The sequence below is a fragment of the Bos taurus genome, chromosome 22 (genome assembly GCF_002263795.3).
Source record: "Bos taurus isolate L1 Dominette 01449 registration number 42190680 breed Hereford chromosome 22, ARS-UCD2.0, whole genome shotgun sequence".
Lineage (NCBI taxonomy): Eukaryota > Metazoa > Chordata > Mammalia > Artiodactyla > Bovidae > Bos > Bos taurus.
The window spans coordinates 45008649-45020665 of NC_037349.1; the positions used below are offsets into that span (position 1 = coordinate 45008649).

Sequence of the window (12017 nt, forward strand, 5' to 3'; positions counted from 1 at the left end):
TAGAATGGACTGTTTGGATCTCCTTGCAGTCCAAAGGACTCTCAAGAGTCTACTTCAACACCACAGTTCAAAAGCACCAGTTCTTCGGTGCTCAGCTTTCTTCACAGTCCAACTCTCACATCCATACATGACCACTGGAAAAACCATAGCCTTGACTAGATGGACCTTTGTTGGCAAAGTAATGTCTATGCTTTTCAATATGCTATCTAGGTTGGTCACAATTTTTCTTCCAGGAACAAGCGTCTTTTAATTTCATGGCTGCAGTCACCATCTGCAGTGATTTTGGAGCCCCCCAAAATAAAGTCTGACACTGTTTCCACTGTTTCCCCATCTATTTGCCCTGAAGTGATGGGACCAGAGGCCATGATCTTCGTTTTCTGAATGTTGAGCTTGAAGCCAAGTTTTTCACTCTCCTCTTTCACTCTCATCAAGAGGCTTTTTAGTTCCTCTTCACTTTCTGCCATAAGGGTGGTGTCATCTGCATATCTGAAGTTATTGATATTTCTCCCGGCAATCTTGATTCCAGCTTGTGTTTCTTCCAGCCCAGTGTTTCTCATGATGTACTCTGCATATAAGTTAAATAAGCAGGGTGACAATATACAGCCTTGATGTACTCCTTTTCCTATTTGGAACCAGTCTGTTGTTCCATGTCCAGTTCTAACTGTTGTTTCCTGACCTGCATACAAATTTCTCAAGAGGCAGGTCAGGTGGTCTGGTATTCCCATCTCTTAAAGAATTTTCCACAGTTTATTGTGATCCACACAGTCATAGGCTTTGGCATAGTCAATAAAGCAGAAATAGATGTTTTTCTGGAACTCTCTTGCTTTTTTGATGATCCAGCGGATGTTGGAAATTTGATCTCTGGTTCCTCTGCCTTTTCTAAAGCCAGCTTGAACATCTGGAAGTTCACGGTTCACGTATTGCTAAAGCCTGGCTTGGAGAATTTTGAGCATGACTTTACTAGCTATCGTGCGGTAATTTGAGAATTCTTTGGCATTGGCTTTCTTTGGGATTAGAATGAAAACTGACCTTTTCCAGTCCTTGGCCACGGCTGAGTTTTCCAGATTTGCTGGCATACTGAGTGAAGCTCACAACATCATCTTTCAGGATTTGAAATAGCTCAACTGGAATTCCATCACCTCCACTAGCTTTGTTCATAGTGATGCTTTCTAAGGCCCACTTGACTTCACATTCCACGATGTCTGGCTCTAGGTGAGTGATCACACCATCATGATTATCTTGGTCGTGAAGATCTTTTTTGTACAGTTCTTCTGTGTATTCTTGCCACCTGTTCTTAATATCTTCTGCTTCTGTTAGGTCTATACCATTTCTGTCCTTTATCGAGCCCTTCTTTGCATGAAATGTTCCCTTGGTATCTCTAATTTTCTTAAAGAGATCTCTAGTCTTTCCCATTCTGTTGTTTTCCTCTATTTCTATGCAACCCTAGGGAGTATCAAATAGTGAGTGAGAATTCTTCTTTCTAGGGCTCGTATTTTACATAAGGGCTCACAAGAAAAAGACCATTTTCCAATACAAGGGAAAAATTTTTTTGTTAATATTCAGTGAGTTCTTCGTCATTTTTATTTCATTGTAAGACTATGTAATCTCAGAGACATGATAGCCTACATTATAAATGCTTTCACAGTCCTTGTGTAGGAACAGTGGCTTCTTCTTAAGATTTTTTTTAAAGCCAGTAGCTGAAAACTATTTGATTCACACATACACTAGCTTCTCTGACACAATGTAAAGTTACAGCTATTTAAGAGAGAATTTGGAGCATGCATGTAGCATGTACTAACACATATATACACACAAACACAGATGCCTCACATTTAATCTAGGTTTTCAGTACTGAGAGAACTCAAATTATTTTCAAAATAACACTTAAGATTTGAAATTAGAGTTTTAAATCATACCATCCAGATAATTACTTATTTTTCTATGTTAATTTTAGGAAATTCCTTAGTTAAAAGGTATTGTATTAATATATATTTGTGTGAAAGGTCTTAAAAAGTATTAAGCATAAATTGATTCTTTTTCTTTTGTACAAGGGTAACTTAAGAAAATTATTTTGAACTTTTATTTATGTTTATTATAAATAACTAATTTATTTCATCTATGATAAGAATTTTCTTTTTGAAACAGTTGTTATAATATGCAAAATTTGAATATTCTAGATATAGTTAGCTGGAATTGTGCAAGAATAATTTCCTTTAGCACTAAGTTTCCTAAGCACATAATTTCCTAAGCACAAAGATACATCATTATTAGTTTCCAGGTGTATTTTTTTACTCAGCTATTATATTTGGTATTAATTAATTAGATTTAAAATAAAATTTAAATTTTACAATATTTTAGATTTCTATAATCACCATAAAAACTCTTTTCTAAAAAGTAATATTTTGTTCATAACTGAAAATTATGTGACAATTGGAACTTCCTTTAGAAGACTGAAATAAAATATAACGCTTAGAGTAGTTTATATACCTTGTTCTTTTCTTAAGATATGAAAGTGTTGTTGCTGCTGCTGCCAAGTCGCTTCAGTCGTGTCCGACTCTGTGCGACCCCATGGACTGCAGCCTACCAGGCTTCTCCGTCCATGGGATTCTCCAGACAAGAACACTGGAGTGGGTTGCCATTTCCTTCTCCAGTGCATGGAAGTGGAAAGGGAAAGTGAAGTTGCTTAGTCGTGCCTGACTCTTAGCGACCCCATGGACTGCAGCCTACCAGACTCCTCCATCCATGGGATTTTCCTGGCTACAGTACTGGAGTGGGGTGCCATTGCCTTCTCTGAAAGTGTTGTTAATAGACACTAAACCCCTAAAGATCTGTAATAGAGTAACAGTGCATAAATTTAACAAATTATTGCTAAAACAATAAGCAGCATGAAAGAAGAGTCCTCAGATTCGTTAGTTAGTGTTCTGCTTATACTTCATAGTCATGACTAATCATTTGTTGGAGAAAAACGATTTTTTATTAAAATTGTTAAGACCCTTCTCAAAGAGAGAAAGTTATTTAACATTATCATTGACTATCCCCTGCCTAGTTTCACAGCAGGCTTCTGGACTAAAGTTAATACTTTCCTTTCTAGGCACTTGGAATGATGAACTAACATTTTATTGAAAATAATCAGTGGCTAACTTTCACAAGAGTAGTGTTAATAAACTTGTGTTTTTTCATATTGGTACTCTCAATCCTGGTATCATTTTAGGCATGTTTGCTTTTAATTTTGATTTGGATATAGTATTAATCTGAAATTTTGCCTTATTTACTGAAATAGTTCTAAATTATTTCATTAAAATAACCACTAGGTATTGTTATATACTCCTCCTGAGTCATGACCAAATTTCTCTTTTGTGCTTGATTCAGACTTTTAAAACCAGTTCATATCAAAATCCCAAGCTTGCCCACATCTGTGAGGGTCCAAACTTTGTTTTGATTGTTCCCATTTGTGACAAATTTCCTTACATATGGAAAAATTTGAGGGTCCTTACATACGGAAATGGAAAAAACAGAATTGGGGGACCCTCAAATTTTACTTACCTAATTTGTAATACAGACATTTTTGAAATGTTCTTTTCTCAATTTTCTGTTTCTATAAAATGCTTAAAAGTTGCTCTAAAAGTTACCAGAGATATTTTGAAGCAGAATCAGATACCTGGATTTGCTTTTTAAACTGACCTGTTTAATTGGAAAAAGGTAAATCTCTAATTAGGACAAAAAATGCTCACCAGTATTCCTTTGGTTTTAATGACAGTTGTATGTCTTTGAAAGTGATAATGTGCTTAATTGTATTTATGATAATATGTTCTGAAACCATTAAAAGAAAATCCACAGCAATCTGCATTTTTTAAGAGCTAGATTCCTGACTAGTGAATGAAGCTGTGTCTTAGATGAAAGGAATTGACAATTGCTTCCTGACCTTTTGGGGGAACTAATTTAAAACCAACAGATTCATAAGAAAAAGTACTTACTGTTTATTTTCATTCTAAACCTTGAATGGGTCAGAATGCCATGGTAGGAATTTGTCCAGGTAATGATTTATTCAAATGTATTATGTTTTTGCAGTGCCTAAAGTACATTAAGCCCAAATATCTTACCTACTTTTGACCCCCATCAGAAGCTTCCTGTCCAGATTTAAAAACCCATGTTTTAATTTGAAAAGGCAGGAGTACTGCCTAAAGGCAAAGAAAATGCTTCCTTCTCTCTTTTTAAAGAGGAGGCTCTGGCCTTATAATTTTGGACAAGCATTGACTTTATAAACTCAATTTCCTCATGTTTTTTTTTAATCCCCCCTGCCCTGTATATATATCACAGTATAAGACACTCATGCTATACTAGTTAACAGTTTCAGCCCATCCTCTGCAAAGTTGTGATTCGTGCTGAGTACAGCTGGTTAAATTCTATGGAAGACTTCTGCCTCCACTGCTTAGGATGGATCAGGACTTGCCAGTCTCTAGTCATGTGAATCTGTCTTCTCTTGGGTCGTCACAAGGACCCTAGTGAATACCCCAAATCAGCTGTCACCCTTCATCTCTATATGACTCTTTCTTACAGCTTTCTATTGACTTAAATATTTTAAAAATCACATCTATCCACAGCTTTGTTTAATAACCTTGTCAAGAATTCCGGCACCCATGTCAAATGTGCTTTGACATAATCTCTTTTGCCCAGAAATCAGTAGATATTGATATGGAGATAAATAGATATATTTAATTCAAAAGTATTCTTCAGGTTGTCTGTGGCGGATTCATTTTGATATTTGGCAAAACTAATACAATTATGTAAAGTTTAAAAATAAAATAAAATTAAAAAAAAAAAAAGAAAGAATCGTTAGCACCTACTAATTCCTAACAGACAGCAGGCTAGCTGTAAACTTGGCTGTGGTCTTTATTTTAATAACATGACCTAGATGTGGCATCACATGACATCAACAAGTGGAGATTCAGGATTGTTTTTTCCTAGGTCATCTTTATCTTGAAATGTTCCACAAGTCCCTTAACCACACTCACTTGCTAGGTTTAAAGACTAGCAATCTGTCTAATTTCACCCCATGCTGAAAACTTGCTTGGGTTTATCATCTTCTCTTCAAGCGGCTAAATTAAGGAATGTGCTCACATGCCTATCACGAGCACACTGCTTTTTCTGAAAACTTAGTAGGGAGGCTTCTCTAAGGTGCATGTAGTATCTTGTCTATGAAAAACAAACATCAACTTAGCTGTACAGCAAGCCCCACTGATGGGATACATATTATGAAATAATAATCACAGTAAAACCCCAAATGAACAATACCTTCCCCATGTTTGTCATTTTCTAGTTTTCACTGTCCTTAGAAAGGCTTATTTATTTGTCCATAGTCATAAGACACAAAGCCAGATTTAGAATCTAGGTCTTACAACTAGAAATCCTGTACCCCTCTGTTAAAACTCATGATAATAATTATCTTAGGAATAAAAACAACCAAAATAAACCACAGCAACTAACTGCTAGTTTATTGTGAATCTTCAAATCTGAGTTGTGAAAGGAATTTTCACTCATCAGAAAGAAGCTATTAAAACATTTATTCATTTGAGTGCTCATAGCTGGTCATTACTTGGTTCATTCTTTTTTGAATGTCACTGGTTGAGTAGTGTGAGAAAACTGCCATGAAAAGGTTTTTAGCTGCCATAGAGTAATGGTATGAGAGTCTAAAGGAGAAGAGAATTAACATAAAATGATTGTTTTCTTTCTCTTATAATCTAAAAACTGTGCATTTTAAATGCTTTTCTGTTACAAGAGTAATGAGTTGATTAGTATCACAAATAGAAGTATTTTGTTTTAAAAATGAGTATCTACATTTTTGATAAGAGATGAACAGATTTTGATATTCATCTTAATTGAAAATAAAGTTATTAGATGAATAAACTCCTAAAGGCATGTTAGCTCAGGGTTCTCTTTCAAATTATTTTAATTATAATGGAAAAACTCACTAGTTCTATTGTATTCTATTTTAATGAAACTCCGTGTACATACTAAATAATTAAAAATTAATGTTTTCTGAGAAATGTGGATAAAAAGCTGCCTGACACTGTGTTGAATTGATACATTTTTTCCAAGTCCTTTTGCATAGTTGAGTTTGTGAATAAGTAAATCTTAGACTAAAGAACATGAAAGCAAATTATTCCCCATCTATCCTCATGCTTAAATAATATGTTACATGCAAAAATATCCTTAAAATAATTATTTTTTTTCATAAATAAGAAACTTATTTTTCTTTATACTAATTTTTGGATTTTTTTCTACTAAATCATTGCAAAGACTGTCAACCTTCTAACAGTACTATTAGTCTTAATTTTTCTAACCATGCATGATTCATTTGACCCCACAGTAGTTGTAGCTTGCTTGCCTTGTTTTTTCCCTGAAAAAAAATTTTTTTTAAGTGTATAAAAATCCAATGGACATCTGTTTTACCTGGAAGACAGCAGGGCAATTTAAGTCCTAATAAATTGTTAATATTTTATTATTTCACACATGGATTTTGGAGATATATACAAATATGACCTCTCTGAACTTTCTGTGTTGAATGTGCACTGTTGTTAAACTACTTGTTTTTTCCCTGCCTGCTCTTTGAAGAAGTCAATTAGGAATAATGGGAAACAAGGGGTAGGCAAAACATTGCAGTGCAGTGTTATTTTCATCTGTCTGGGAATATTTCAGCCAAAAGTTTATTTTGGGAAAAAAAGAAAAAAGCCGTAACACACTGTCACACACACACAAAGCCACAAATACTTTGGCTGCAAATTATTCTGCAGTATTGTTACCGTGTTGTTGCCTGTGTCTGTTCTCGTGTGTAAAGCTGCCCTTCACCATTACCCCTCTCATGCATGTGTTTGCGGATTCTTGTCTGTGTGCTTGTTCATGAACGAGCTCATCCGCCTCCCGGTTCAGGTTAATTTAATCAAAAGAACAAGAATGTATGGGTATGACTGTTAGCTGGAAAGGCCTTCTGCATTTTCAAGCCTTTCTTTCATTCTGCATCTTCTGCTGAAATTTCTCAGTGGAATGAAATGTTCAATGATCAGTCATCCAGTCTCTTATATGTTACCTGGCTTTACACATGCCCTTGATGATTCTTGGAGAAATAATTTAATATTGCTTTATCTCAATTTCTCTGTATTGGAAAAGGAAGCTGTTGGTATGAATCACTTGCTTGACTGTGAGGAGTTGAACTGTCTTAGTTCCTTGCCAAAACACCAGAAATAAGCATATTATTGTCTCTACCTCCACCAAGCCCCCATTTCTTGTAAGGGAAAAAAAAAGCAAAGCAAAAAGTAGCATCATTTAATGAAACAAAATAACAACAGTAAAAGAAACCCACCTTAAAAAATCAAGATTTTTAAAAAATAGCTGAAATTTATGATTTTTCTATTTTGCCTTTTAACTGACAGTATACCCATAATTCTTGATAATTTTTTTTTCCAAAGTTAATTTCTGGGCCATTGGTGACTGTATTGTCTACTGTTCTAAATTGTTATCTTAACTACATTCTTTAAAAATATAATGTTGAAGGCTCATAATATTGAAGATGACTCAAGGATGAACCCAGAATTTGCAGACCGAATGAAACAGCTTGACAAAGAGGCATCTTACTACCGTGATGAGTGTGGCAAAGCCCAAGCAGAAGTTGACCGGTTGCTGGAGATCCTCAAGGAGGTGGAGAACGAAAAGAATGACAAGGACAAGAAAATTGCAGAACTTGAGAGGTAAACTTTGCAGTCATGTTGTAAATTGTCAACAGAGAGTGAACATTAGCTGCTTAGTTGTCCATCTCAGGGTGTGGTAAATTTGGAATGTACATTCATATTTCAAGGAAGAAACAGATTACTTATAAGGAACATAGCTTGTAGGGATAATGTTGTGTTTCTGTGAGAGACTCAGAAGTTGGTTGGGTTATCTTTTGAGGGCTTATATACTTCTTCGGTGTTTGCAAAAATAATTATCAACTTTCTTGAGTGATATCCATAATCTAGCCTTTGGGTCAGCAAAGTGTGTAAGAGACTGAAGCTGTGACTACCTGAAACCTCGGTTTTTTCTTATCAAAAACAAGCATTTGTCATTTAGGTTTAAGCATAGAATATGGAAGAATATAGTTGGGAGTTCTTTCAAGACAGGGGAAATGAAAAGGAGCTCATTTCCTTTGGATATCTTTTAGCACACCACAGCAAATTCATCTTGGAACTTATCTTTTAAGAGGACCTTATGCCATTTGGTAAATAAATATGTTTAAATAAAGTCTAAGGCAGGCTGAGTTGATAGCAAATTATGTCTAAAAACAAAGAGGATTATATCAGGGTTCCAGAGTAATTAGATTTTCAGATAAATCTATTGTATTTATGTATAGTACTCTAAATTTAAGCTTTCTATCAATGCTTTTTCCTATATTTCATGTAAGGAAAGAATTTCTGAATAATCTTATGTAACTCCATTACTTCTGAGGATTGCTCATTGGTTCAGCAGTAAGGCAGAATTTGTCTTTCCTAGATTCAGTCCATATGGAAGAGGTCAGCAGATTTTGAATAAATCAGTGAATGTTTGCCAGCTCTGATCAAGACACTCGTGAGGCCCTAAAGGACCTCAAGGCATACGCAGAATAGCTCTCTATGACCTTGTATTTAGACAGATCGTGATCTTTAGTGACAGAAAGACCCGGGTTCAGGTTTTGCTTCTGCTTCATGCCATCTGTATGACTTTGAATCTTCTCAGAAGTAAATCTCTAACAACCTATTAAAATGTATCACATTTTGCAGGTACCAAGTCCTGGTGTAGGGTGAGGCGGTTATATCCTTATGAACACCTGAATGCTAAAACAGATTCTCAATATTATCTAGCTCTGGATTAAATGGATGGGTTGATTCTTGATAAAATTTCAACATTTTAAAAGTTAATGTGTAATGTACCCAAACTCCAAAACATATTTCATTTAAAAATCTTAGCATTAGTTTGATGGTAATCTGATTTTTGTTAGCATGACCCATTTTAGAAATTACATCAAGACTTCCTTTCTGGTAAGAGTACAAATTAAAATCCTTAAGGGTCTCATTTGAATTTCAAAGTGCACAAGTATTCATTCTGCCAGCCTACTGATTATTAAAAATACTATTAATTTAGATGTATCTACATGTCTATTTTGGAACTATATTTTAGGACCAAATTTTTTTCTCAAAAAGATACTTTGAAATTACAGGGACGTTATGATCATGTCTTTCTTATTGCTGAGAAAATTGAGACTTTGAAAGGTTGAATGAAAGATTTGTCCTGTGGTCAGAAAAAGAGAAAAGTGTAATGTAGGTTTCCTGACTCCTAGTCCACTTCTCTGAGAAGTAAGCCATAGAGAAGATGCCCTAGATAATATTACTAATAGTAATTATAATCATAATAGATGATATATATTTTTATGCTCACAGTGTACCAGTTACTGTACTAGGCACTTGACCTGCAAATACTATGTAACATTTAATCCTGCCCACAACACAGGAAGTCTCATTGTCATTACTTTATAGATGAGAAAGCATTTTATGGATTAAGTGACTTCCTCAAGGTTGTGGAGTTTATAACAGTCAAAGTCAGGATTTGAACCCAGGTCTGACAGATGAGCGACTGAGAACAGTCCCATCCAAGAATGGGCCAGAAGGAAGAAGCTAGTCCAGTAGCGCTCAGCAGTCACATAGCTGGCCGAGAGGCATGGCTGTTGGCCCGTGGACATCTGCTTCATCTTTACTACCTTTCAGGAGAGAAAGTGATGTGCCCCACATTTTGAAGGCATTTTTCTACACTAAACCAGCCCTTCAGAACTGTAATTGAAAATCAGGATCAGCTACTATAAATATTTGCATAAAATAACATAATTGTCTAGTTGGACAAACAGGTCTTACTTAGCTGGACGTTATTGCCATTAAATCATCAAGAATATTCACGTTTTTATTTCCTCAATATGGAATGTATTAAAACAACAGTGATTTTACAGGCATTTATCTTTATGTACTTTCTGCACATTTTCTTTATCTCTGCCTTTGCCTCTCCTTAAATCTGATGCCTCCCAGGCACTGTAATTCATAAAACGTGTGGTGGGACTTGACTCCGTCCCAGTTCTCTGCCTGCCTATGTCTCACGTCCAGAAGCAGAGCATAGTCTGGGAAATGTCTGAGCCCAGACCCAGAAGGAGGTGGGGGGTGGAGACCAAGAGGGGAAGTTTCTTGGGAAAAGGAGAGCTCAGCCTTGGCCTGCCTTTCTGACGCATTATCTGCTCGGTTACATGTGTATTCTGACCAAGGCATCTTCCTCGAGTTGTCAGATAGTCCTTTTCAAATTGAGCAGTATCTCTATTTGCTGGCTTAAACTACAAAATTCATACCTCGTAATGTTGGGAACTAAAGATTACTTAGCAATGTGACATATATCTCCATTTTGGAGTCATAGAGGAGTGTTTGCAATTAAGTTTGTGATTTTGAAAACCAAGAAATTGAACTTGAAATAAATCTGTGGTCTCTGGTCTGTAATGTGACCTACCAGAGCAAACAGACCTTTTTAAAAAAGCAGCTTGTGTTCTAAAATACTCCAGAACTTCAGTCATGTGCAACGCAAGGTATGGGGTTAAGAATAACTCAAATGACACTGACACTGGCCTACTTCTTTCTCAGAGGGCAATTTGTGTTTGCTTTCTTTTCTGCTAATATTCTAGTTTTTGTTTTTTTTTTTTTACTTTCTCCCTGATAAAACCTTCTAAATAGCACATGCCTGGTACTTATATGGATGCATTTACCTCTGAAATTCCACATGAATGATGTTTTTCACAGTCATTAAAGATTCTGCTTTTCAAAGTGCATATTGCTCCAGTGTGGTCCCCATGTGCCCTTCTGTGCATAAACTCTTGGACTTGATGCTGATGGCTCAGTAGGAGTTTCTGCCTTGGACTGCAGGCTGCTCTGGGGGCAGTGACACAATGTAGCTGGGGGACTTTGAGTAGTCCCTGAGAGTTGGTCCAAATCAGGCCAAAGTCTTTATGTGATCACCAATGATAGGTATCTTGTATGTGCACAATCGAGTAGCTAATTCATTAGAGGCAATGAAATATGTAGTCTTCCTGTGTCATTGCCCATCAAGGTCTCTAAGTGTTTTATTTAGAGTTAAAATTAATCCTTTAGTGCCTTAGGGGAAAGAGAGAGGCAGAGTCTGTCAAACAAAGCTTGCTGCCACAGGATTTCTGGCATCTCACCATGGGAACGAATCAGTCAGGCGACCTTTGATGTAATTATCTTAAATATGTTAGGGGCTTTGTCAGTATTTGTCTAGAGGGCAAGGAATGCCCAAATTGAGCCCTCGATCACATCCCTCCCCACTGTGAAGAGGAGAGCGGGTCTCACAGGAGATTTTTACTCCTAAAACATAACATCAGAATAGAAAACAAGATAGCATTTAATTATCTGAATCAGGACTAATGCTACCAGACATTTGGACAATGAGAAATTATGTTAGATGCCTAAAAGTACCTTATCTAAGGTTGAGAAACAGACTGTTATTTTTCCCTCTGAATTTTCTCAATAACATGCTGACATAATTTCTTTGCTTCCTTTCAGAACTCTTTTCACAAAATGTAAACTTAAGCTTATTTTTTTTTAATTATGATAATATGATCTAGAAGTCTCATGGTACATGGAAGAAACTTGATACCAGTTCTATTTGTTTTGATATAAACTCTTCTTTCTAAGTAATTTCCATTAATGTTTGTAAATGCATTTGAAGGAATTTCTTTAAGAAAAAGTGGTAGATGGTTTTATACCAACCCTAGCCTATAAGCCTTTTGGGGAAGGTCATAGATGTCACAGATGCCTTTGAGGCAGCAAGGGAAACTAGGGTCCCTTGAAAAAAGCAACTAAATCTTAAATGTTTGCTGGTTATTTTAGTTTAGGATTCCATTCCTTAAAGGTTAGCCATGGACCTTAGTTTGATATACCCCTGAAAGATTTGAAACATCAGCTGGG

The 12017-nt window shown here is 35.9% G+C and overlaps 1 protein-coding gene across 7 annotated transcripts in view; it reads left to right on the forward strand.

Moving 5' to 3' along the window:
• The window catches only part of ERC2 (ELKS/RAB6-interacting/CAST family member 2), a 980761-nt gene that overhangs the window by 469273 nt on the left and 499471 nt on the right, over positions 1-12017 (forward strand). For all 7 annotated transcript variants that reach the window (XM_024982903.2, XM_024982905.2, XM_059879783.1 and 4 more), the window contains one exon: positions 7549-7742. In XM_024982903.2, coding sequence (XP_024838671.1) covers positions 7549-7742 — 194 coding nt within the window. The remainder of the gene's footprint in view (positions 1-7548; positions 7743-12017) is intronic.